A 27,036-nucleotide genomic window follows, 5' to 3' on the forward strand; every position below is an offset into this window, starting at 1 on the left:
GTGCCATCACATCAACATCGTACCTATTCATCACCTGTATCTCCATAAAATGGGGTCAGTCCTCTTGTGAGGTGGTGAAGAAACCATAACGATATATATCTCACTTCTATGAGGAAAAACATGAAACAGTAACATGAAATAACCAGTATATGTGCTGATGTCAGATATGTGCATATGTGACAAGTGTTAATCAAGTGAAACAGGTAACAAAACTAGAGTAACTGCAAAACAAGTAACTAAGGGCAACAAGAAACGTAACAAGAACTGAAACAAGAGAGCAAGTAACATCTACAGTATGTTAGATGTGATTGGTTAGTCTTTAAGTTCTTCTTATTACTCCTTCGGGTACGCGAAGGAACCTCGCATTCTGTGAGACATGCACCCGACGTCTGTTATTTAATTTCTAGTGTGGTAACCGGGGATGCTATAGACCGAGTAAACCTTATGAAAGCAGCATGTGGCTGAGAGAAACTCTTGCATAGGTAAGAATTGCAATCCATACTACTGCAGTAGTGAGGTCCTAAAAAGGAAACCTCGACCTCCCTGACTCTGAGTGACTGGAGGTCAAAGGATGCTACAGCTCCTGTCAAACATGTGTCGTAGTAACGACAAGTCACTCAGGGTTGTACCATCCACCCTCTCTAAGGTGAACCGTCTTGTGAATGGGGCGAAGCAAGATTATCTTTCTTAGGCTTATTATTCAGTCACACCTCCTGACAAAGAATTTATGCCTCGTGGTCCTGCGGGGTACGCAAATGAGGACTTGGCCTGCCCATCCACGTGCTCAGCCTCACACGGCTAACAAGAGCACATCGCTCGTGAAAGCGATCATAACACCATATTATTTCTTTCATAATTTAGGGTATAGTCACACATGAGTTTTACTCACGACAGAAAGGCCCTTGCCCAGAGACTCCAACCGAGTCCAACAACAAAAAAAAAATATTGTTTATTCATACCATATGGTGTTCAGACTTTGTGTATCACTTTTCTCATTTATGAATTAGGTGCACTTCATGCACTCATCAATGCTTCAAGCAATGTACCAGTCGAGGTACACACTACTCATTACGAGTGTCAGGATGTGCTACGTGCAAAGTGCAACTAGATACCACATGTTTTTTCGTCAATTGCACAATCACGAAGAACATAGGCATGATACAACTACATATCTGAGAAACATGATGCCATTACAAGATAATGTGCATGTGAGTGTACGATTCTTCAGTTCCAAGTGGCATGCATAAGCTATGAACATATTTGCAAATTCATTAATTTCATCTCTCAAGCAGTTGGAACTAAATTATTAAGATTTGGCAATTCTTACGCCGAGGCACACACCTTGGAAGGATCCATGATCTTGGTCCCTTCAAGAGTTGAGATGGAAATCTAAGTGATTTCTCATACGTGTGTGAATCATATCATCCGTATATTGTGTGTCACCATTCTGACGGAAAAACCAAAGCATTCACAAATGCTGAAAATATGTGCAAGTATTTCATCTACGAAGTTCGACACACTTACGTGTCAAGAGTGGAATTTAAAACATTCCCAACTTATGGGAATAACATTAGCATTTCTACGGATTGGGTGCCGCACCTGCGGACCCGATAAAAAGATACTACAACGGAAACCAAGGAAAGTGTGAGGTCCACTACGGACCTATAGACAAGATTTTTGGGCCATCCGACTGGACGGTCACAAGGTAAAACACTTATGTGACACAACTCATTCTGAAGTGTAAGGGTCATCGCGGGAACACTTGAACGACGCACAAGGGCGCCATGTGTCCGATTAGTTTCCCATAGATAAACCCGCGTTGTCCATCCCTAAGGTATGTATGTATGTATGTATGTATGTATGTATATATATATATATATATATATATAAGTATATGACTCACTTTTATAAGAGTATATATATATATATATTTACCCGTATATATGTATATATATATATATATACTTATGTATGCATTTTTACACACACACACACATATATATATATATAAGTATATGACTCACTTTTATAAGAGTATATATATATTTACCCGTATATATGTATATATATATACTTATGTATGCATTTTTACACGTTACACCATTATGTGCATCCCTATGCATATGTGTGCAAGCCGACTCGCGGCAACCACGATCCACACCATCTTAAGCCCTAACGGTTTTTGCGAGATGGTGCGGGGAAAGGAAGGGGGGGTATTCAGGTCTGGTCATGTGGGCTAGACCAAGGCTGTGTTTTGGCCACACTCAACAGCCACATCAGGCCACGTAGTCACCGAAGGTGACAACAACCTAATAGTGCACCAAAACAGCAAGGGACCTGGGTGCAAATGGGCACCCGGTAGCCTATTGCAAATTCCGTTGCAATGGGCTACAAGCTTATGGTTCTGGTCCTCCGGACCAGACCACTAGGTCTGATAAGGGTCCTGGTCTGAATCCCACGGTTCAGATCAGACTCTTCAATGAGTTAGGTGAGCCCGAATTGCCCACCAAAGCAACTAGTGTTCGGTAGACTCCTCGGCGCCGAGCAAGGTGGGGGGGGAAGGCCTGTCATAGGTCTGGTCCTTTGGACAAGACCACGCCAAGACTGAAAGGAAAGGTCTGAACCCATGGTTTAGTTTGATCCTCAAAGGTTCAATGGCTACAGCAAAATATAGCAGCAACTCGCCACTAGGCGACTGCCCTGGGAATCAAGGTCGAGCCGAATCCGCATGGACCTGAGTCGGGTCCCTGGGATCGGACCCAAGGAAGCCTAACAGGGTTCTGGTCTGAACCATTGGTTCAGACTAGACACCCAGGGCTGCAACCCACGTCCCCCAGAGACCTGGCCAACCTGGGAGCCTATGGTCCCGGGTGATCCGACGCGCCAAGCACAAAAAATGGCCTGAGGACCTATCTTCCCCAAAATGGGACCTAGGTCACTCCGTGGCCCTAGTCATGGCACAAAGAGTGGGCATGCCAATCCCAACTCTCTTGGGACTGGGACTGAACCCAACCCACTGAAGCACCTAGGTGGCTGCGGTTTGCCACCAACAACCCGACCTGCGCTACGAGGGAGTGTTGAAGGTCTGGGTGCATCTGGACGAGCCCAGCTCGGTCCAGAGTGCACACAACAGTGCTACACGCACATGAGCGAGCCACCATGCCGAGCAACAAGGAAAGAGAAAAAAAAATTGACAGCAAGACGAAAAATGAAGCAAAGGCTAAAAATCTGAAAAAAAAAAAGTATAAGTGATGAACAAAACAAGCCAACGAAAGACAATAGAAGATAACGTCGAATGGGAGCTAACACAGCTAAATCCACCGGTGAAGCATGCATGCATGGATGCCTTAACTCCACAATTTCATGATTCAACCCTTTTTTTTTTTTAATTTCCAAAAGAAAAGAACAAGAAATAACAAGATATGCGTATATCGAATCTTCACCTTAGGAGTTTGGAAGAGGAAGGAGGTCACAACTGCAATGGTTTCCTCCAACAAGGCTGAACCAAACCCACGGCTGGTGAGGGAAAGAGTAGAGAATGAGAGAGAGAGAGACCAAAGTGAAAATCGCCCCTTTGGAACTCTCGATTTTTTCAAAGGAGTCTTAAATGCAGGTAGGTGAGATGGACGGTGGGGATTCCCCTACTAGGATGGAGGGCTGGGAATGGGTCACGACTTCCCACAGTCGCCCAGCTCTCCCACTAAAAAATCGGGATTTGAAAAGTGTTTAAAAGTTTACAAGGGTGCCATAGGGCTGCCGCCCCATGCACCCAATGAGGTGGATTCAAACTCATTATGGCCTTCCCCTTGGGAAACGACATGGGGATTCTCTTGAATCCCAAGGGAAGAGGCTCCTCCAACATCTTCATGGCCTCCACACACCTTCCAAGGAGGAAAAGTTGACCCCTTTCTCCTTCACATCAATAGCATTTCCTTTTTCTTTTTTTTTTATTTGATTTGGGTAGGGCCAATCGTGGCCCTCCCTTAAAATCCGTCCTCTATCATATTACAATTCGGCCACCCTCCCAGGTGGTCAACGTGACCAGCTGGTCTCATGGCCAAGGTCATCTCAAGTAGGTCATAAGTGGACGACCATAGCCTTGGTCGACCCTTGACCAACAAGAAAAATCAAACTTTTTACCAATCTTATTATTAAATGAATTTTAATTGTTCTACACCACATATATATATATATATATATTGTATATTTTTAATGCAATTAGCATTTCAAAGCTTAACCAAGAAAAGAAATCTCTTATACGAACGAAATGGTTCTCGTTTGGGCCCTCGCTATGTCACTAAGCGATCTCCTGTAATTCACATGCACTGATGGGGTTTTTTCGTCGTTCGGGCTTCAAATTTAGGGACAATCAAAATATACGTATTATAAACTTGCCTTAAAAATTTCAGAGGTTGATTCATCATAGATTTTCCTCAATTGTTATTTATTGTAAACTTACGTGATTTTCGACTCGTATCTTCACAAAGGTATAATTATAAAAGAATGTAAATTAAACAAGAAATTCCCAATCACGACACAATTCACGTAATATTACCTTAAAATTATCAAGGACCTTACATTCAGGGCTTTCCTCCTCACTATCGGTTTTTATTGCAGCAGGGCTGATCCTTCTCTTTTTGTGTGCAACAATTTTCATCGCAAGGTCTTTATCCTTCTCTATGTTGACGATATTGTTATCACCGGCAAGAATGAAAGTCGTCTTCAAGACATCATTTCTTTCTTGAGTAGAGAATTTGTCATGAAGGACTTAGGTGATTTGCATCACTTTCTTGGGGTACAAGTGACCAAATTTAACAAAGGACTTTTCCTTGACCAAAGCCGCTATGCACAAGAACTATTAGAGAAATCACATATGCTCCAGTGCAAGCCTATCAACACGCCAATGGTCGAAAAACTTCAACCGCCAGCCAATGCTCCTCCATTCTCGGACATCAAGCTATATCAGAGTATTGTTGGAAGCCTACAATACCTGACATTTACCAGGCCAGACTTATCTTATAGCATCAACTTCGTGTGCCAGTACATGCATGCACCCACGAAGTTTTATTATCAGCTGGTTAAGCGTATATTGCGGTACATCAAAGGCACCATTTATTATGGCATACAGCTTTTATCCTACACTTCTATTACTTTATATGGGTTTGTTGATGTTGATTGGATTGGATGCCTTGACACCCACCGTTCCACCACCAGATTTTGTATATATCTTGGCAGAAATTGTGTTAGCTGGAGTGCTAAAAAGCAACCCATAGTGGCACGGTCCAGCTCTGAAGCTGAATATCGTGCGCTTGCTTCCGCAGCAGCTGAAGTAACATGGCTCACTTACATCCTCAAAGACCTTGTAATTGATAGTGTTGATGCCCCCATGCTATTTTGTGACAACTTATCAGCATTATATATGACTATTAATCCTATGTTTCACAATCGCACCCTAGATTTCCATTGCTGGAACGTAAAGCAATATAGAAAAAGCCCTTTCATCCATGGACATAGGCTATTAGCCGAACCACATTATCTTTGTTCTCTTTTTATTTAGGTTACATATCTCATAACTGTCCATGTATGCCCATTATGAACCTCCACCAGATCTTTGTATAAATAAGAGACAAGTACCATTTATGTACAATCAATCTCTCTCATCTTTCATCTTTCGACATTTGTGGCATGCCTCATTATGAGCATCAATTGATTAAAGAAAATGCCAACCACCCACCCGAAGCACCGTTCAGATTTTCCATGATCGCATGCATCCGGAAAGTGGCTCTTTCACTCTTCATTTTATGCTAACACATTTGACTTTTAGAAATAATGATAAGTGTGAGCTCAAATCCCACAATATGTGGGTTGGAAATCCAACATACGTCTTATTTGTGAGCCAAGATAAGGTGCCATCACATGGCACACTTTGAGTGTGACATTGCACCTGGGTGCCCTCCATCTTTGGCTGATAGTCTGTCAGTTATGGGGGCTCAAAAGCAGACGAAGAGCAGCCAGGTGCGTAGACACACTCAAAGTGTGCCATGTGATGGCACATGATTCTGGCTCCTTATTTGCATTGGGGTTAAGTACTTTCCTTTCCAAAACAAAGTTACAAACTTCTCAAAAACAAACAATAAAAGGAGACCTAAATCGCGGAGTGAATTGGTTCAAACTGAGTTTCAACCTGAACCGATTCTCCACCGAGTTTGGGTTGAAAATGGGTAAAACATAAACCGTGACTCAGTTGGGTTTTCACTTGATCCGAGTCACCGAGTTGACCAGTTCAAACGGGCGAGTTTGCCAACTATGACCAGAAGTCCGCCAAGGTGCAATCAGTGATGGAGGGGTTTTCCCTTGGCCTAACTAAAGAAGAAAAAGGGATATGCCGATTTGAATCTTAGAATTCGATGATAATATAATAAATCAAGTCTGAAACTGATTGAAATGCACAATTGGAGCTTATTTTAATAGTTTGTATTGGAAATCAACGCCCTGGATTTTGGTTGGGGATTCTATTGAACACAATCCAAACCTCTAGGGTATTTTGGATTAGGGGATTTGAGAGAAATTAATTCCATGAATCGAATTCTCAAAAGCACTAATCCCGCTGTTTGTTTTCGAACATATAATGGAATCAAATTCTAATTTTGGCCTCCCCGTATCTATATATATAATGTAGATTCAACTTTTTATCAATCATATCCTGACCTACCAAAGGTGTAAGTGTAACCGAAAACTGGGAATGCACCCATGGCCCATCTCTTCCTTTGTTGTTTGGACCAGAAAGGGTGTTCAAGAATAGGTCCATGGTCCAGCAATTATTTTGATGTTTGAACCAAAAATTCCATGATGAGTACGGGTGTAAACGGGTTAGAATCGGTTTAGATCCAAGCTTTACTGAATATGACCTTTTGGATTTAGCAATTTCGGATTTGGATTCAAATTCATAGTCAAGTGGGGAAAAAGATGATGGTGAGTCTAAATCTGATTTGCTATTTGGAGATATTATACATGTATTCTGGTCGGATAATGTGTAATTTGAATTTGGTTCTGACTCAATTTTGGATTTGGATGTAATCATGTAAATCAGCATACTGAATCCAAACCTGATCAAATTGGATGCTCTCTAATCATGCATATATTTTGCATTTTATTCATCTTTATTTATACATGATCCATGATAAAATCGCATTAAAAACCCATCTTTATCGTTGTTTCGAGTATTTGCTTCGAAATCAAATTTTTGAGAAAAATTATATTTTTCAATTCGGCCCTGCACTTTTCAGTATTTTTATTAGTTTTAGAATTTTCTTAATTATAATTTAGTTAGAGTAGGCCTTACTTAATTATTTTGAATGGGTTTTAAAAAAACATTCCTTTGAAAAACACGTTTTTTAGAAAGAGACCCTGTTTTGAAAATTGAGAAAAATTATCAAACTCTTTTTGAAATTTTGAATTTTAACCTAATTAGAGATTATAAATAGTGGTTTTGAGGGCTGAAAAAACGTTTTTCCAGCAGCCTCAAGCCCTCATTTGCTCCCTCCCTCTCTTCTCTTTCTCCCTTATTTTCGATCTTTGGTGATTTCTTCCCCTCTCTTCTTTTTCTTCTTCTCTTCTCATCCAATCTGTCATCGGCAACCGTTATTTTCGTCGGGGATGCGTGTGTTCAGCTGGGATTAACTATCTTCTCTTCTCATTCAATCCGGCGGAAGCGGATCATCAGGTTTGCTTATTTCTCTCCCGTTTCACCGTAGATCTAGTTTTGCATCGCATAAAGCATAACATTGCATGTAGTTTTAGTGGATCATCACATCATCTACATATTTAGAATAGTTTCATCTGATAAAAATAAAAAAATAAAAAAAATATATTTTGTTTTGATATAGTTTAGCTATTTTCTTGATTTAAGTCTTGAAAAATCTTGATTTAGGTAGATCGTAGTTTTAATATAGGTTTTATATTTTGTGCTCTCAATTCTTGCTTAGTTTAAGATTAGATTTGGTTTAGAATAATCTGCAATACGTTTTTATATTCAGTTTTCTTTTCTTTGTTTTTTAGATCATATAAATAGTATTTCTTTTTTTTTTTTTTGCCCATTAGCTTCTTGCATAGACTTCTGAATTAATTTCTGAATTAATTGCTAGTCAAATAGATCGTATTTCTTCGTTTTGTCTACTGTTTAATAACTGTAAGTAAGTTTCATTAAACATTAGATTAGTTTTGCTTTAGCGAGTTAAAGTGCTTGCTAGATTAGGAAAATCGATAATATCTAGTCGTGTCTTGTAATTTTGTTCTTTGCGATTAGTCGTATAGCATAGCCGTGATTGCTGTCCGTCTTTTAGTCAGTTAGATATTATTTTGTGTAATCCAGCAATTTTTTTTTATTGCCTAGATTATTTAGTTCCAGCGTGTTTTTGTGTTCAGCACGTTGTTTTTTTTGGGTTTTGGTTCACGTTTTAATTTATTTCTTGCACTCTGGTAAGTTAGAGGTATTTCAATATGTTAGTCATATAGAATTAGTTTTCAGATAGGTTGGGAGTTAATATTAAGGTAGCCGATCTTGTTTTTCTTTATTCACTTGCTTGATTAGTTAGCTTTGGGAGTTAATATTAATGTATTCTTAGATGTGTAATCTGTGACATTAATATTTTCATACAACATTAGTTGTTAATTAGTTAATCTTGTCATGAATTTTAATTAGTGAAGTCATGTTATTCAATTAGTAATTTCTCTCCTAACGTTTTATTTATTTATTGGTTGAGTTAGATAGGTTGCCTAAGTTAATTTGTCATTGTTTTAGCTTTATCAAGTAAGTATGAGAATTCGGGTAGCATATAATTTATAGTTTAGTTTGTCATTAGTTAGTTGTTTTTCTTGCATATAGTTAATAAGTAGTTTTACTTTATTCAGATTAGCCGATTAGCATAGTTTCTTGATGGCCCATTTTTTTTAGTTCTTGTTAATTTTTAGTAACTTGTTGATATTAGATTAATTGATTAATTAGTTTGTTAGGTTCAGTTGATTGTGTTCTTGATCTTTTAGTTTAATTGATTTCTTGAATTAGTTAGTTATTAATTTATTATAATTTAGTTTCTTGATTGTTAGTTAAGTAATTTTGCTATTTTGTCTTTTAGTGCAGGTTGTTATAAGTTAGTTCATGTTATTAGTTTAGTTCATGTTAATTAATTCATGTTTTTATAATTTTTCTTCATATTCATCTTTGATTTTCTCGTAGATTTCTTTGTTTGCTTTGTGTTTTATTTCTGTGTCTTGCAGGAAAGCGTTTGGATGTACGGTGAACCCCTTTTTCGTGCCCTCAAAGTATCCTCAGAGAGCCCTTAGGGCAAAACTCTCCTTTTGATTTATCAAACCATACAAAAAGGTACAAAGAGAGAAGGACAAAAGAAAACAAATTAATTCAAAGGGATTACAAGACTCGAAGCGAAGACTTTTCTCTTTTATTTTTAGCTTAAGTTTTATTTTTAATTAATTGGGTTTGTAATAAGGCCGTTAATTATTGTTTAAAGTTTCTCGCAGAGGGCTACACTATTTTCTTATTAACTCGATTAATTGATTTTTTTTTTTTGCAATAAAGAGTAGTTTAGATTGTATGCTTGAATATAAAGTATTTCTATTCTCTGAGTTCGACCCAGACTCCGCCACTCGTGCGAGCCGATTTTTATTATTTAGTGTTTAGCTTTCATTTAGTTTTCATTAAAAATATCATTTTAAAAATTATTTTCATAAAACTCACACCACTCTTTTTACTGAATCTAATTAATAGGATATGACCAACGGGGGCTCCACTTGTCTGGGAGCAAATACAAGATTTTAATAAGTTTTTTAAACTTTTCTTCAAAAATTTCGCCATATAGGGATCTGATGTAGACGCTTGGTTTTATAGAACCCTGGTTGACTCCAGTTGTCGAAGATGGCATAGGTGACACCAACGACAATCAGGTGATCGGGGACCATTGGATCTTCGCAATGGATGACGTCCAATGAAGATAATCAAAACCCCACCTTACATGGATGGGGCCCACCAGGCCACCAAGGTGCTTACTGAGGGGCTGGATTCCCTCCATCGTGCGGACCAAACTGCAGCCAATGTGCCACCAACGTGGGCTGCACCCTTAGACAACTTGCCTTTGCACCCAGAAAAAACTTTGTTGGTATTTCAACGCTAGGGATGGGAAGAACCATGTTCATAAGCTGGTTTTGGATCTAATCCAGAATCCATATCATAAACATGCTGGTATCATGGGTGGGAAGAACCAAGTACATAAACTGGTTTTGGATCTAATTCAGAACCCAGATCATAAACATGCTGGTATCATGGGCGGGCTCAACTATTAGTAAACTGATTTTTGGATCTAATTCGGATCATAAACATGTACATTCAACATTGTTCCTCGATCAGACCTAGTGGAGCCCCTAACTCTGATTATGCATGAGTAAGAACGAGATATCAGTGGATTATAGGATTGATTCGAATTGGTTTTGATTATTTGAGTTTTCTAAATTATTTCATTTGGATTTTATTTTAGATCTTAGTGTAGTATCAAATCTATTCCAGATCCATATTTGGATTAGGATTTATTATAATTTTTTGTAAACATTATGCTGATTATCATGAGTAGGGTTGTCAAAAGGTCGGGTTTACCCGGACCAAACCCTATAGGGTCCGGGTATGGTGAAAAATAAGAAGACCTTATTAAGACTCGGGTTTGGACCTGAAGGTCTGATTAATACATGGATATGGGTATAGTTTGTGAAAATTTAAATCAGACCCGGGCCCGACCAGATATTCGATTAAAAATACTAAAAGTATCATTTTACCGGGTCTGATTCATGTAGTTATTATCGGGTCCATGTATGATTTCTCTTATAGTTAATCCGTTTAAACCTGAATCTGGACCCAATACCATACCCAAAAAATGAGTCCAAGTCTGGTTCCAGCTGAGTCCTAACCAAACACAATCTGACCGGTTGACACCCCTAATCAGAATGTTGATCTTTCCTACTACCAACACCCAGGCGATCGGTAGGGTGATATGGCAAATTGTTTTCCTGTTGTGCTTGTTTCAATCCCCAAACTCAAGTATTATTGGGTCGTGATCAAACTCAGATCTCACGGGACGGAAAGATTCGAGGAAAGAGGATGACACTAGTGCCCTATGTATAGGAGGGTGTCAAGGCGTCCGGTTTACCCAGACCAAACCCTATAGGGTCCGGGTATGGTGATAAATAATAAAACCTGGGTTCGAACCCAAAGGTCCGATTAATACATGAATCCGGGTATAATTTGTGAAATTTTATACACTCGATCCGAATTATGATTAAGACCTGCAAATTTTCAATGTAAGAATAATAATAAAAAATTATTTTAATAAGTATGGTTTATGTAGTTCTTATTGGGTTCTCTTATAGTGGACCTGAAACCATACCCAAAAATTGAGTCTAAGTCTGGTTCTACCTGAGTCCAAACCAAACCCGACCTGACCGGTTGACACCCCTACCTATGTAGCTTAGAATTGGGTTTTGAACTTGCAACGTCCCATACACAAGGTGATGTGCACTAGCTGCTCGTACCAGACAAGCTGAGCCCCCATTGGTACTTCTTAGTTCCTCTTTAGCTCCGTGGGCTGTGACCTTTCTTGGGTGTTGTCAGGACCGACGGAGCCATTTCCACCTTCCATTGGAGGGCGTCATAAATCCTTTGGACCTCTTCATCAGGATGTATTGTCAACTGGGTGGTGTTCACAAATCACTTCTAACACATGAGTAGAGTCCTTGTGGGTAGGGGTGTCAACGGGCTTGGTTTACCCGAACCCTAATCGAACCAAACCCTATAGGATCCGGGTATGGTGATAAATAAAAACACCCAATTAAGACCCAGGTCTGGACCCAAAGGTCCGATTAATACATGGACTTGAGTACAGTTTGTGAAATTTTATACCAGGCCCGAGTTTCGATTAAGATCCATAAATTTTCAATGTAAAAATAATAAAAAATATGATTTTACCAGGGTATGATCAGGGTTTGGTTCATGTAGTTCTTATTGGGTCCTGACATGGTTTTTCTTATAGTGGACCTGATTAGACCCAAGTCTGGACCCGATACCATACCTAAAAATCTGGTCCAAGTCTGGTTTTACATAGGTCCCAAACCAAACCTGATATGTTGACACCCCTACTTCTGGGTGGGGTTGTCAACCGTCGGGTTTAGTTCAGACCCAGGTGGAACCACACTTGGACTATATTTTTGAGTATGGTATCGGGTCCAGACCCGAGTCTAATTGGGTCCATTATATGAAAAAACATACCCGAACCCGATAGGAACTACATGAACGGTAAAACCATACTTTTTATCATTTTTACATTGAAACTTTAGGATCTTAATCAGAACCCTGGTCTGGCCCCGGTCTTGTATAAAATTTCACAAAATATACTTGGGTCCATGTATTAATCGGACCTTTGGGTTCAGATCCAGGTCTTAATCGGGTCTTCTTATTTATCACCATACCCAGACCATATAGGGTTTGGTTTGGGTGGGGTCTGGGTAAACCCGACCAGTTGACACGTATCACTGTATCACTAGAACCTTTGCAAGAACATAAAATGGATATCAACATTAGATTAACCTTTCATAATTCTTGGCTATGTCGCAATGATGCGGGGACTCAAGGATATGGGATTTGATAACAGGACACGATGACACAAATTTGGTTGGTTTTTTACTCAATAAAAAAATATTTTTTTTGTATATTTTAACATTAAAACTAGCTTTCTTATTGAAATAATATTAAGTTGTAATGAAATATTATTATAAAATATTGGCATACATATTGGTGTTGCATCGTGTCCGCTCATGTCACCAGGGACACAGCCAAAATGGCATGTCCATGTGGCACATTTCTTAGCTGTATTTATGGTAGGTTTGTTGGGAAACTGATAAAACATGCAGTGGTTTGTTCCAGTTTACAAAATTATGTCGAGACTTTGAAAAAATTGCAACAGTTTCATGAAATGTTACAAGTTATAAAAAACTCCAAAAACAGTACAAGGCTATGCAAAATTTTCAAACTTCTTAATCTTTTTTTTCAATTATATTGTACATTATTGTGATTTAATGATATTTTTATAGTTTTAATATTTTTTAATAATTTTAATATTTTATTAATTTTTATATTTATGCACAAAAAAAGGAATGCTGGATTAGAGTGTGGATTCAATATCCATCAACTGCTATTCGGACTGGATCGGGACCCGATTCGCCTCAAAGTTTGCTCCGAAATCTTAAAATGGTCATAACTTGATTGTTTTAACTCTAAATTGCATGAAATTCGAATCGTAGCTCCATAATACCTAAAACAACATAAACATGAGCTTTAACACAATAAAAGGCACATAAATGCATCTATTTTATGATAATCATGAATGCATTATCAATCATCGTTTAGTGAAAAACTTGTTTTGAATCATTTGATTATGACAAGTAATCAGGTTTTGAAAGGGGTCAAAAAACCAATGACCCACAATATGCCAAAAATTAATAACTCAAAAGAACATATTTTTTACATAAGAAAAAGCATGATCCAAGGTTTGATCGTTAGCAAACAAACCATGATGAACACATCTACGTGGTTAGATTGAGTCGATACAACTTGCACCTATGATTTTTGATTTCTAAATCATTAGTTCTATACCTTAATTAGTAGCCAATATTAAACCCATATATATATATATATATATATATATAAAAGAACTGACCATATTAGGCACTCTTTACTCATTTTGCCCAGTTAGGCCCTATAGTTTGAAGTGTTTTTAAGATAGATCTGAATAATTAGATGTGTCTAGCATGCTCAATATGTCGAGAATAGACTTTGAAATCATGTTTTTTTTGACGAAAAAAATGCATTTTTATGAGCAAAAAAAAATCAATGTCTTCATCGCCATTGATTTTGGATCAGTGAAAAAACCTATAACCGGTTCTCACTCAATAAAACCTATAGATCACATCTATGGAGTTAGATGTGAGAAAAAAACATGGGAAACTATAATTTTTGAAGATGCCTAACCGGACAAAACAAGCACAAGATCTGGATGCAAAATATTATCAGATTTAGGTTTTACATCATTTAGAATTTTTTCTAAACTAGGAAAAGGTTTGATTTCGAGCTCTCTATCGCATATCTATATTTAGATGCATGTCAAATCCACTCCATTTGCACTTTTTACATGTAAAACGTTTTTTTAACCATTTTTTGGGTCTAATCCAGTAAAAAGATGATTGGTTTTGTACTTACATTACCTAAACTTTTCTCGGACTAGGGTAAACTTTGGATTGGTGATTTATATCGGATCTATATTTGGATGCATGTCAGGTTCATTCAGTTTCCACTTTTAATGTGCATGTACAACCTTTTTTGTCCTATACATTTTGTGTTAGTTAGATCCAGTACAATACGTAAACCTGGGTTGCAGAGTTTGCTACCCTGAGTTAAGTTTGCAACCAAACTTCCTCTCCACTATTCAGTATTTGGTACGGGTCAACCATGGCCCATACTGAAACGATTTGTTTGCACTAGTGCCTCTAGAGATGCAAATGGATCAAGTATGTGTTGAATCTGATCCGAATCCACATAAAATTCGACGATGTAAAATTGTCCCCCAATTTGAAATATATGTCGCCATAATGGATCGTGTAAATAAGAGAAAAATCATTTTTTTTACAAATTGGTCATAAGTAAAGTTTTTTAGAATTTAAAGATAATTTTGATATAACGCACTGATCCATCTTAGACAATCCGATCCCTCACTTTCTGTCCCAAACTCACATGTTTACTCTCATTTGGTGTGCTGGATCACATGTGACTCCAAATCAGATTTGATTTGGAATCATACAATTCAGAATCACAAGCTGATCCTAGTGATTATGATTCTCAGCAGCGGCCGATCTAAGATTTTGCTTAAAGTGGGGCAAAAAAAAAAATCTATAATAAAATAAAATATAAGACTAAAATATATCCAGGATTTTGCTTAAAAGGGGTGCAAAAGAATTTCATAATAAAATAAAATATAAAACTAAAATATATTTTTTTATAATAAAATAATAATTTTTTTTCAAAACTTTAGGAGGGGCTCCTCGCCCCTCGATCCACCTTTGATTCTCAGGTAAATGAGAAAACATTCTCGTTTGCAAAGGCCCATGAGAGTCGGTTTCTCACCATTCATTTATTGATGTTTGTTTAGCCAATACTAATGAGCAATGAGATTCATTCTCTCATTTGCATGAGAATCTAAATCTCATGAGATCTTACCAAACACACTTTTAATATAAATCCAGATCCCATTTGAATACCCTTTGAGACAGACTTTCATCTAGGAATGCAAACGTGCTGGATCCGGGATGGATCATGCTGGATCTAAATGCAAATTCAAATTTTAGAAAAATAGATACCAGAAAAATAGAACAAAAACAAGCTGTTTACATAAAGAATGCAATCCATTTGGATTCTGATTCAGATCAGCCATATATTCCACTTAAAATACTGATCAAAATCCACCTAGAATCCTAAAGTAATCCAATTCAATAGGTCCTAATCTGATCTGAATATACATTTGAATTTTACTTAAAGGATCTATATATATGACAATAACATGTCAATCTCATATTTGATATCCAACCATATCTTATTCCTATATCCTTGCAACCCTATTTTAATCATCCGTATTTTCAAATAAAGTACCGGCCCAAAGGGGTATGGCCTAGTGGGATCGGACGGGCTAGGCCGTTAGGCAGGCGGTCTAGGTTAAAATCTCACGGACCCTTAAGCCTAAGCGCGGTGACTCCTTGTAAGTAAGAGGTAAGCCCATAGAGTTTTACACTGTCTTGTAAGTACAGTAGGCAGAGCCAGCGCAGCTAGATCTCTGTTCCTGGTGCAGTTTCTCGGAAGCAGATCAGGTCATACTGAACATGAGCGTTTTTAATCATGCTAACATCGTGGCCGTCTCGTGGCCGTCTTTTTAGCTTTTCAAAATACAAATCGGACGGCCATGATGCTGGCATGAGCAAAAACTCTCATGTTCAGCATGACCTGATCTGCTTCCCAGTTTCTCTCCGAGTAAATATCCAAAAAAAAAAAAGTACCGGATTCGGATCAAAGGCCCGACCAAACCAGATCCGTTTGAGCCATAGAAAAGACAAAAGAGGAATCAGAAGGAAAATAAAAGGAAGTAGAGAAGGGGCATCAGGAGAATACCAAAAATTTCCTCAGCGTAAGCCGAAATTTATTCTGGTATAAAAGCAAAGTAAAACCCTAATCCTTCTTTCCCTCTGCTGAGCAGCAAGAGACGACGTCGCTCTTGCCGGGGGAGCTCGATCCGGAACGAAAATGGTTATTCTCTTTCTCTCTCTCTCTGCCTTCGATCGATTCTGAATCCTTATCGTTTATTTCCAATGTTTGTTTCAGGTGAAGTACTCGCGGGAACCCGATAACCCCACCAAATGTGAGTTCCCTAATCTTCATATGGTCTATAGCTCTAGAGTTTGTGTTGTAAATGCTTTGTTTCTACCGGTGATTGCTTCATCCTGACGAGGTCTATTGCTTCTGTTTCAGCGTGCAAGGCACGGGGTTCGGATCTTAGGGTTCACTTCAAGGTATTTGCTCTCTCTATGGAGTTCCGCGTAGAATCAGAATTTTTCCGTTTTGTGTCTATGGGTTATGCATTCTTGTGACGCGAACTCGTTTGGCTTGTGCCCATGGCATTTTAGTTTTGGATCTGTTTTTTGTTGCGATATTTTTTTGCTTGGTTGCTTGCTTTTTTCGGGCATTTTGAAGGGAATGCTTGAGTGTTAAGCTAGAGGGCCAGGGAGAATTATGTGCAGTTTTCGTTGATTGAGTTCCACGTCGATGGTGTGAGTTAGATGAGGGCTGAGCGGCTCTTTGATACGATTGGAACTTAGTTGTTTCTGCTAGGTATCTGATTTTGGTGGTAGACTCTGCTTATAGATTCAGCGTAATGGATTTTCTTTTGCTGCCGCTTTTATCGCCTGCAACAAATCATTTTTGTGTTTGCTGCCCAGACAACTGGTTGGTCTTCTGTCCAATTGTTTCAGTTTAAAAAAGAACAGCGGAGAACAAAGGGTTCCCCTTCTGTGATGCTTTGTTCTGCTCGTTCAAATGTGGTACACACCACACGCGAGACCGCTTGGTTCCACGCACGTGTTTGTACTGTGATGCAAACACACCCTGAAAACCTGAAATTGGCCAGCGTCAAAGTGAAATTTATGGATCAGACCTTGTGGCAACTATTAGATTAGAATATGAGCATGCAAACTGATATAATTTGTATGGTCCTATCTATACAACAATTACATAGCGTTGTTATTTTTGTTAATAGTTTTATCGAAATGGGATTTGATAGGAATTAGTGCAAAATCTGAAGAGAAAAAGCAGGGGCTTGTTGTCTCAATGAACTGGTCTCTCGTAAGCTTCAGGGACATAGAATTCGTTGTTATTGGGTGAATCATTGTAGGCTTTGCCTGTGACAAAAGGTTCAAAAATTGATGTGACATTATGTTTTGATGTTTTCCATTTCTGGTTTCTGTGTAAAACCTGAAGAGTAAAAGCAGGGGCTTGTTGCCTCAATGAACTGGTCTCTCGTAAGCTTCAGGGACAAAGAATGCATTGTTATTGGGTGAATCATTGTAGGCTTTGCCTGTGACCAGAGGTTCAAAAAATGATGTGACACAATGTTTAGATGCTTTTTATTTCTGGTTTCTGTGTGAAGCCTCATTTGTTGTGATCTTTACAATATTCGGGGGCTTTTGAAGCTTGAATTTGTTCATTGCTGTGAAAACGTGTATCTCTCATGTTTAGGTGTGCGGATGATTGAAAACTGTTTTTTTAGTTCTAGTTTAGTCAGGCCATATAAGAAGTTGATTTTCTGTGGATTTCTATAGTTTTGGTACTTGATGCTTAACATTCTAGCTGAAGTTCCATTTTTCAAATGATTTATACAGGGTTCTTTTGAGGCCTCTTTAAAGTTCTTCTCGATGTTAGGATCTTTGCTGTTCTTATCTCCTTCATGTGTGGGGCTGCATTCATTTTGATCTTTTATGTTAGGAAAGCAACTGTTTAGCTTGTTTTGTCTCGTTGATTTTAGTAACTTCTTTAAAGTTTTCTTTTGTTAATTCAGCATTTGATGCAATATGAAATACTAGTGTGGTCTTTCTATTTTTTGGAATCTTTATGGTTGCTTTATGACCTTATTTCTTCTTTTGATCATCACGACTTCTCTCAATATTGGAAATTTTGAGTTTTGTTTGATAACATGTTTGGTGTATGGATATGATGTTGAGTTTTTGAGAACTTGTTGCATTTTTGGCCAAAAGAAGTTTATTTCAATGACATACAAATAATCTGACCAGATTGTTGGCAATTTTGCCTTCATCTTCATTTCTTTGCCTCTTCTGCAATTTCTGTTTCTTGAGTTGGCCGATGACGATATTACCTTAAAATATACCATCTTTCGGGACAGATGTGGTTTCAAGCCTTGTTGACATCGACTTTTCTGAGGCCATCCCTGTTTCTTGGAGACTCAAAACTAGTTTTAGGTTATGTTTTTTATATAACCTATTTAACCATTTCTGATGTGAAATATAGCTTTTCTGTGCTGTTTTGTTTACATTGATAAATTCATTCTGATGACTGCTGTATTAATTGCCAAACTGTACTTTTTTCATAAAGGTTATTGTTTATCAGCATTGTTGTTTTGCATGCTTGCTCATGGATCTTGAATTAAGAGCTTCTTTGTGCTCATTTCAAGTTTTTGTTTTCCCCAATTTGACTCAATCTTATGATATTGTTAATGGATAACTTGATGAATAATCTTGAGAATGCATTCCAAACTTAACAATGGTGCCTTTCTGTTGCCATCACCATAGTTTTTGTTTCTTCAAATTCTGTCTAATAAATCATGATTTTCTTCTCAATGTGCGGCTGATATTTTGCACATATACAATGAGAGATTCTGTTGTCTTTTTGTCACAAATATTAGATGTTTTGCTCTTGTGAATGTTGCATTAGTTTCATAAATGCCATTTTTATGCCTCCAGAATACCCGTGAGACAGCCTTTGCAATAAGGAAGCTGCCATTGGACAAGGCAAAGAGGTACCTCGAGGATGTTATTGCCCACAAGCAAGCCATTCCATTCAGGCGTTTTTGCGGTGGAGTTGGGCGAACAGCTCAAGCAAAGGTTCGCCATTCTAATGGCCAAGGGCGATGGCCTTTAAAGTCTGCCAAGTTTATCCTGAACTTGCTGAAAAGTGCTGAGAGCAATGCAGATGTATGGATTTTTTTAACTTTTTCTTTTAGTTGTCTGCTTATTCATTTATCCCCACATGTTCATTTTCAACATCTTATTCAGGTGAAAGGTTTGGATGTTGATACACTGTATATTTCTCACATTCAAGTTAACCAGGCCCAAAAGCAGAGAAGACGTACTTATCGTGCACACGGACGGATAAACCGTAAGTTTGCTTTTAGTTGCACATGGGTTCATGCATATATTTTGATATTAGTGTGTGGGGCACAGATTTTAACAATCTCATTTTTCTCGCAGCTTACATGTCTTCACCTTGTCATATTGAGCTGATTTTGTCAGAGAAGGAGGCTCCTGTTAAGAAAGAGGTAATTTTAAAGTCGCATTTTCATTGTATTCCAAGCAAAAATTATAGGGTTTGTTGTAGGCTCTCTATGTTGTATACTTGTATTTACGTGAAAATACACTTTGCTGCATCTTTTCCATAAGCAGTTTGCTTGTTGTGCTCAAACACAAACATGAACATAGACATGCATGTGTGCCATGCATTTTGGTTTTTGTGCATTACTGTTTGTTTTTCATTTCCAAAAAAGGAAATGTGTCGTGCCTTTATCTTATGCATCATGTTAATGTTTTATTAACCATAAGATTTTATCATAGCGTTGTTTGCCTTTTGTCTTGAAGGCTAGTAATAACTATACATATTCTTATGCGGTAGTCATTGCTCTTTGGATTTCTCTTAATTTTCACCAAGCAATCTTGCTATGTTTTGAAAGAAAAATACCTTTTTTTTATTGTCAAATCCTGGTCGTCCTGAGCCCTTAGGCGGGTCAGCACAGCAAAACCGTTGTAAAGCCAAATGACAAATATTTGTCTTGATGGCTGGCAATAGCATAACTGTCTGCAATTCTGTCTGTGATCCTTCATAGTTGGACTCAAACAAATTGCTACTTACTATTACAATAGAAATATTACGAGTGATTCGTCTATTTTACCATGGAATCCTGATCTCCAGAATCCTTGGGCCAGTCAGCAGAGCAAAACCGTCAGAAAACCAATGGCAAATGTTTGTCTTGAAGGCTGGCAATAGCATACTTCTCTGCAATTCTCCGTGCCTCTGTGATCCTTCATAGTCGGCCTCGAACAAATTGCTACACTCTTTTAGAAAATAAAATATACCCATGACTTCAATTGGAGCAGTGAAAATGACCCCTTTTTCATTTTCAACGATTTTATTTATCGAATCATTCTTCTTTGACTTATATATATTCGTTTTCTCAAGCAATTTCTAATGCCTTGTAAATTGAAGTGTTGACTTCACCCATGCCTACTTCAAGCAATGTGGATTGGATGATGTTTGGCTTCAAGTCATGCAATTATCAAATTCAAACATCACTCAGAACTTGGTCTCAATGAGCAACAGATTCTTCTAAACTCATTTAGCTTGGATGCTCCCTGGTTTTGAAACTGAAGCTCATTTACCTTTTAGAGGATGTTTGATTCGTAGGACAACCCCGCACGGGGACTGCAGTCCTCTGCGTGGGTATTGTCCTGTGTTTGATACTCATCCTGTGATCGCTGGCACAGGATGCTTTGTGTCTTGGTGCGACTCATGTTCAGAACATTTGCCGCTCAGCTTGTCCAGACTTCCAGCGTTCTGCCAGTCAAACACCACCTTAGACTATTTTTTCGGACAAGGTTAATGTGTTGATGTGGATTCTTGAATACCGCTTTATTAAAACTTGTGCCTAGTTGCTTAGCCTCACTTTTTTTATGCTGGTTTAATCTGGAAATTTCTGTTTATTGAGCTTGTTTGTTTTAGTGATGTCGTTTGTTCATACATGCAATTAAATCTTTTATTGGAAGGTTTATGCATTCCATCGTGGTTTATATGCAGGCTGAAACACAGGTTGCACCCAGGAAGCCCAAGAAAAATCAAGTAATTCGAAGTGGGGCATCCTCTTGAAGAGCGTGGGAGAGGGTGAGAGCAGAGCAGTAATACGAATTGTGGATTTTGGGATTTCTTATCTTGTGAGTTTTGTGTTTATTATCTTCAGTTCTTACTTCCTGGGGTGTTTTACGAACTTCTCACAGAACAGTGATTTTTTGGTAATGCAGGTTCTTAGGATTATGTTACTTTTGCAAGTTTTCTTTGGTGGCTCTGCTATTTGCTAGATTCCATGGAAAATGTATCTTTGTACTGCAATGTAGGATTTGTTGAATTGTGTTCTGTGCCCATAAATAATATCCATCCATAAAAGCTACTTATGGATGTAGAGACTCTGTTTGGAAACTGGTAGTCCAATGTAGTTTATGCATTTGGGAAGTTGGCAGCTGCCAAATACTAGATTTGACAGCTATCTCCTTAAACCGCAGATGGGTAACCCATCTGGCTCTTAAGATGTTGAGTTGAAGACCCTGGATCAAACTCTGTTGGTGCACGGGTGTCTAGCTTTTGGACGTGAGCGAAGGCAGGGTGGTTGTGGGGCTCCACTGGAGTTTTCTCTCGCTTTGGTGAGGGTTTGTCATCATAAAACAAAAAAAAAACAGCTTTCTCCTCCAAGGCTCTGTTTGGGAGCCGGAAATGAGACGGATAAGAGTAGTATAAAAGGGTGATGAAAGTGGATTTTCCAAGTGCATCCTTTTCAGGTTGCATTTGAAAAGGGGAGATGGGAGGCTATCCCAACGTTCATCTCCCAAATATGGAATCCTATACATCTGGTAGCTCACCTCTTATCTTCACTATCAGCTTCGGCTCAGACCCTAATGCTCTGTTTTAAACTGGAATTCTGAGGCAGTTTATGCATTTGAGGAGGTTTCTGCTGCCAAATCCTGGATTTGGTAGTTACCTCATCTAGCTGTTGATAATTTCATTCCATACATTAGTATAAATATACGGCCTGTTTGGGAGGATGGTAACATTGAAAATCGGAGGTGTCAATGGCTGTTACAGTAGTTTGATAAATCTGAAGTGTTTGGGACGTAGTGTTGGTTGTAACTGCGATTGTAGGCATGGAATCAGGGGCTCACAGGTCCCCTCTTTTTCCTCTATTCAAATCCTCCACAAGGCGAAGGTATTTTCAACTGACTTCTTGTTTTTGTAGGATTATGGTGGATTGACAATCTTTTCCGGCTTTTCCATGAGTTTAAACTCAAAACTCCTAATGTTCGGCTCATAGAACCAAAGTTGGTCAGTGTCTTACGCGTTGGAAATGGCTAAGTTTTTTTTAAAGACCAATTCTTACCAGTTATGCAACTATGCCATTTGAGTTTTGAACCTGCAACGTTCTAGCACAAGGTGACGTGCACTAGCTGTTCCTACCAGACAAGCTGAGCCCCCTATTGGTCGGTTCATAAAACCAAAGTTGGTCAGTGTCTTACTCGTGTTGGAAATGGCTAGGCTCTGCATCCATATATGTTGGATTAGATCAGATTTCCTGAGTGGATGGTTGTCAAGATGCACTCTATTGTTAATATTATTATGGATTGGACAATATCTAGACCTGATCCACTAGCAACTAGAAAATATGCTGAAACTGTCCCAGGAGCTTATTCCACAACCAGCCTGGATTGATCCAACTTTGTGTGTTGCCAGAGGCGTGAATTCATTTCGACCTGCATTGAAGTTTGCTGTATAACCATCTCTTTTTTTTTAAGTCAAGCTAGGGTTAGGTAGATCCCTACCAGTTTTTCAACTATACCATTGGGCTTTGAACCTGCAATGTCCACAAAAGGTGACGTGCACTAGCTTCTCTTACCAGACAACCGGCCCGTTGCTGCACTAAATATTAAGCCTAATTAAACAATAGCCACAACTAATTTAGGATTGTGGGTATTGGCCAGTGCCACTACTTAACCCAAGATGAGAGGTTATGAGTTCATACCATAGTCACAAACATTGCTGGTACTTTTATTTTTCTTGTGATTCTATTATCAGATTCACATGCCAAGAATTGGATCCAAATTTTTGTCCATTAATTCTGATCCGACTATATTGATATTCCTTGCTATTCAAGTTGGTCTCCATGAGCTTTCAAACAATAAAGAGAATCCACAACTCCCTTGAAAACCGCTTTAATTGAAATCCTGTATTTGTACATCCCTCAACTCCTTGCAAATGTATCTAGCAACGGCTACCAAACAAGCCTAAAAAGAAGAAAACCCCACTCACCAAATGCATAAATGCCCATCCTAGCTACAAGTTTTCAGTCATCCACCGCTAGGGTAGTTTGATCAAGCTTTTGCCAAATGCATTAACTACCGTCGCAGCTACTAGTTTCCAAACACATATTAAGAGATGGTAGATACCAGATCCAGTTTTTAGTGCAAACACAATGATGGTTTCATTTCTTTTTCCAAATCTATAAATCCCATCCTAGTTGCCAGTTTTCAAGCATCCACCATCATGGTAATTATCTAGTTTTTGCCAAATGTATACTCTCAGTCTAGCTACAGTTCCCATGCAGAGCCTTGGAACAGCTTTTGCAAGGCAAGCTTAGGTTAGGCAGACTCCTAGCAGTTATACAACTATACCATTGGGTTTTGAACCTGCAACGTCCCAACACAAGGTGACTACACTAGCTGCTCTTCCCAGGCAAGCAGAGCCTCCATTGGTAACAGCTTGTACATTGTCCAACAACTGCTTCTCCACTGCATTTTGGGTTCCTTTGAATAGGAGGTGTGTTGTGGTTTTCACCAGTGATCTCATATTCTATGCTGTTTGCGATCAGTGGTGTTGCCAAAACACTTCATTGAGAATGGCGTTTGTAGCCAAACATCACATTTCAAAACCATTCACAAGAGGTTTTTTTTGCAACTCTAACCTCACACCACATTTTGGCAATGCACCACTTTGACAATGCATGAAAATTGTTTTTTCATCTAAACAGAAAACCTGCCGTCGGTACCACTCCGCTCCCTCATGGAAGCTTGGTCGCTTCACGTGAGTGCCAGTGCAAGGCTCTCAAAACACGACCTTAATCTTGTGTCCGGTCCATGGTTTTGCTTGCTGTATGGAGTCTTGGTTAGGGGTGTAACGAGTCGGGTTTACCTGGACTTGACTTGAACCAAACCCTATAGGGTCTGGGTATGGTGATAAATAATAAGACCCGATTAAGATCCTGGTTCAGAGCCGAAGGTCCGATTAATACATGGACCGGGTATAATCTGTGAAATTTTATACCAGATCTGAGTTCTGATTAAGACCCGTAAATTTTCAATGTAAACATAATAAAAAATATGGTTTTACCGGGTTGTCAACTTCATAGCCATGGTTGAAAAACTTAACAAGGGGACTCTGGCCTCTGGGTAGAGGCAGACATATCTTTTTCCCTTTTATATGGTAACCCGTCAGAAAGACACAGACATACACCAGGACTCAATTCGGGTTTGAGATGTGAATTGACAAGGTTTTTGAAAAAAATAGGAAAGGGAGGCACAATTTTTTTATTGATTTAAAAATTTTGGTATTTAAATATATGGAAAAATATTTATATTCAAAATACTATCGAACCATTAAAAAAACATTAAAATATTATCCACGCTTGATACGGGCATGTCATGTGTTGTGTCTTGTCATGCTCCTAGACGTACAACTAGAAAGGACACGACACTGTGACGCAGACGGTAAGTCCTGCCAGTTAAGATTTTAATCAAAGGTTGGTTTGGGATAGATAGTAAATCTCAATACTCCCCCTCAACCTGGTGCTATAGATCACGAATGCCCAGGTTGCATAATAAAACTTAGAAATCAATCTTTACCAAGAGGCTTGGTAAACAAATCAGCTAATTAAGAATTTGTTCCAATCTTTCCTTGCTTTATTTGTTCTCTGACAACATGACAATCCAAATCAATATGTTTTGTACACTCATGATAAACTGGGTTAGCCGCAATGTACAATGCAACTTGGTTGTCACAAAACAAGTCTGCCGGCATAGAATGAGAAACTTGTAAATCTGTCAACCAAAATCTGAGCTATGTAAGTTCACATACTACATTGACCATGGCTCTATACTCTCTGGTTTTCTAAGAAACAAGAATGGCTTCTAGAAAAACACAATAACCTGATACAAATCGTCTTTTGTCTAGGCCCCAATCGGCATCATAATAAGCCCATAGACACAAAGGAAATGAGGTTGATAAAAAAATTCTTTGCCCCAGATTTTTCTTTAAGTACCTTACAACTCTTAGGGCTGCATCCATATGAGTACGTTGAGGCGCATGCATAAATCTGCTGAGAACATGAATAAAGAAAGTAATATCGAGTTTTGTTATAGTTAGGTAGATTAACTTTCCAACTAGACGCCGATATTTGGACGGATCATCAAGATGTTTATCACCATGAGCACTTAACTGAAGTAGTTGTTCTATGGGGAAATCACTAGGCTTGGCTGCAGACATCCCTGTTTCATCAATAATTTCAAGTGTATACTTCCTTTGATACAAGCATATTCCTTCTTTAGATCTGGCAACTTCAATTTCAAGAAAAAACTTTAATTTTCCCAAGTCCTTCACATGAAACCGGTGGTGAAGATAGGACTTTATATGATCAACTTCTTGATCAACGTCGCCGATCAATATTAAATCATCAACATACACCAAGAGAGCAATAAAGTGTCATTTATTTTGATATGTAAATAGGGAGTAGTCTGACCTTGACTGAACAAAACCAAATTTAAGTAGGGCTGTTGAGAATTTTTCAAACCAATTTCTTGGAGGTTGCTTAAGCCCGTAGAGTGACTTATTTAATTTACATACAAGATGTTCCCCTTGTTTGTGATATCTTTGAGGTAAAGTCATATATATATCTTCTTGCAATTCTACATGTAAAAATACATGATGGGCATCCAATTGATAGAGCGTCCAATTTATAACTACAACAATGGACAATAAGCAACGAACAATAGTAAGTTTTGCTAAGGGGCAAATGTCTCATGGTAATCCAACCCTTCGTGTTGAGCATAGTCTTTTTCCTTCAATCTGGCTTTGTACCTTTCTATTGATCCGTCAGATTTATATTTAATTATGTACACCCACTTGGGTTTGCCGCCATTTGGTATTTTCATGACAGTCCAAATGTTATTCACTTCTAATGTTTGAAGTTCAAATTGCATGCCTTTTTGCCAAAGAGAATTTTGGACAGCTTGAGAAAAAGAAGTTGGTTCAAACTCACTTGAAATAGAAACAAGAAAGGCTTTACGTGAAGAAAATAATTGATTAAAGGATACATACTTTGATAAAGGAAATCCAGTACCTTGCCTTAACTTCAATGTTGGTTTGGATGAAGAATTAATAGACAAATAATAGAAGTTTTTAAGTAAAACAAATGGTTGTCTTGGATGTGTAGATCTTCAAATTGGTTCTACGGTTTGAACAAATGAATCAATGATATTTTGGGTTGGTTCAAGATTTGGTTCTCGAGTAGGTTCAATTTGAGAATTTTTATATTCATTGGTCTCAACTGAATCTGACAGTTCATGTTCAACAATTTGTAGGACAAGTTCAAAATGTTTTTCTAGTATTATGAAATGAAAAAACATTTTCATGAAAAAAACATCACGACTAATGACAAATTCATGATTTTCCAAATCATATAATTTATATGCCTTTTGACTATAAGCGTAACCTAAGAAAACACATTTTTTGGTGCAAAGATCAAATTTATTTTGGTTTTGATTGTAATTTATAGCAAAACATAAATAGCC

The 27,036-nt window shown here is 38.2% G+C and overlaps 1 protein-coding gene and 4 non-coding genes across 6 annotated transcripts; all 5 read left to right on the forward strand.

Annotated features, from left to right (window-relative positions):
• The first annotated feature begins 16,312 nt into the window (after positions 1–16,312).
• On the forward strand, positions 16,313–21,625 carry LOC149840567 (large ribosomal subunit protein uL22). 2 transcript variants are annotated; one of them, XR_016431399.1, is made up of 8 exons: positions 16,313–16,402; positions 16,478–16,514; positions 16,625–16,665; positions 19,126–19,356; positions 19,438–19,540; positions 19,633–19,700; positions 21,230–21,363; positions 21,451–21,625. XR_016431399.1 is itself a non-coding variant. In XM_090003206.1 (7 exons), the coding sequence occupies exons 1-7, from the start codon at positions 16,400–16,402 to the stop codon at positions 21,296–21,298; spliced, it is 552 nt and encodes a 183-aa protein (XP_089859332.1). In that variant the 5' UTR covers positions 16,313–16,399; the 3' UTR covers positions 21,299–21,625. The 2 variants fall into 2 exon arrangements, 1 of the variants encoding a protein (XP_089859332.1); XM_090003206.1 differs by having other exon boundaries at positions 21,230–21,625.
• LOC149840568 (small nucleolar RNA snoR74) lies at positions 17,455–17,585 on the forward strand. The gene has a single exon (XR_016431784.1). It is a non-coding gene; the product is annotated as a small nucleolar RNA snoR74 (small nucleolar RNA).
• On the forward strand, positions 17,631–17,761 carry LOC149840569 (small nucleolar RNA snoR74). The gene has a single exon (XR_016431698.1). It is a non-coding gene; the product is annotated as a small nucleolar RNA snoR74 (small nucleolar RNA).
• On the forward strand, positions 18,503–18,590 carry LOC149840570 (small nucleolar RNA SNORD96 family). The gene has a single exon (XR_016431703.1). It is a non-coding gene; the product is annotated as a small nucleolar RNA SNORD96 family (small nucleolar RNA).
• Positions 20,368–20,490, forward strand: LOC149840571 (small nucleolar RNA snoR86). Its single transcript, XR_016431775.1, has one exon. It is a non-coding gene; the product is annotated as a small nucleolar RNA snoR86 (small nucleolar RNA).
• Positions 21,626–27,036: the final 5,411 nt, after the last annotated feature.

This window comes from Nuphar pumila, chromosome 4 (genome assembly GCF_984573655.1).
Source record: "Nuphar pumila chromosome 4, dmNupPumi1.hap1.1, whole genome shotgun sequence".
Taxonomy (NCBI): domain Eukaryota; kingdom Viridiplantae; phylum Streptophyta; class Magnoliopsida; order Nymphaeales; family Nymphaeaceae; genus Nuphar; species Nuphar pumila.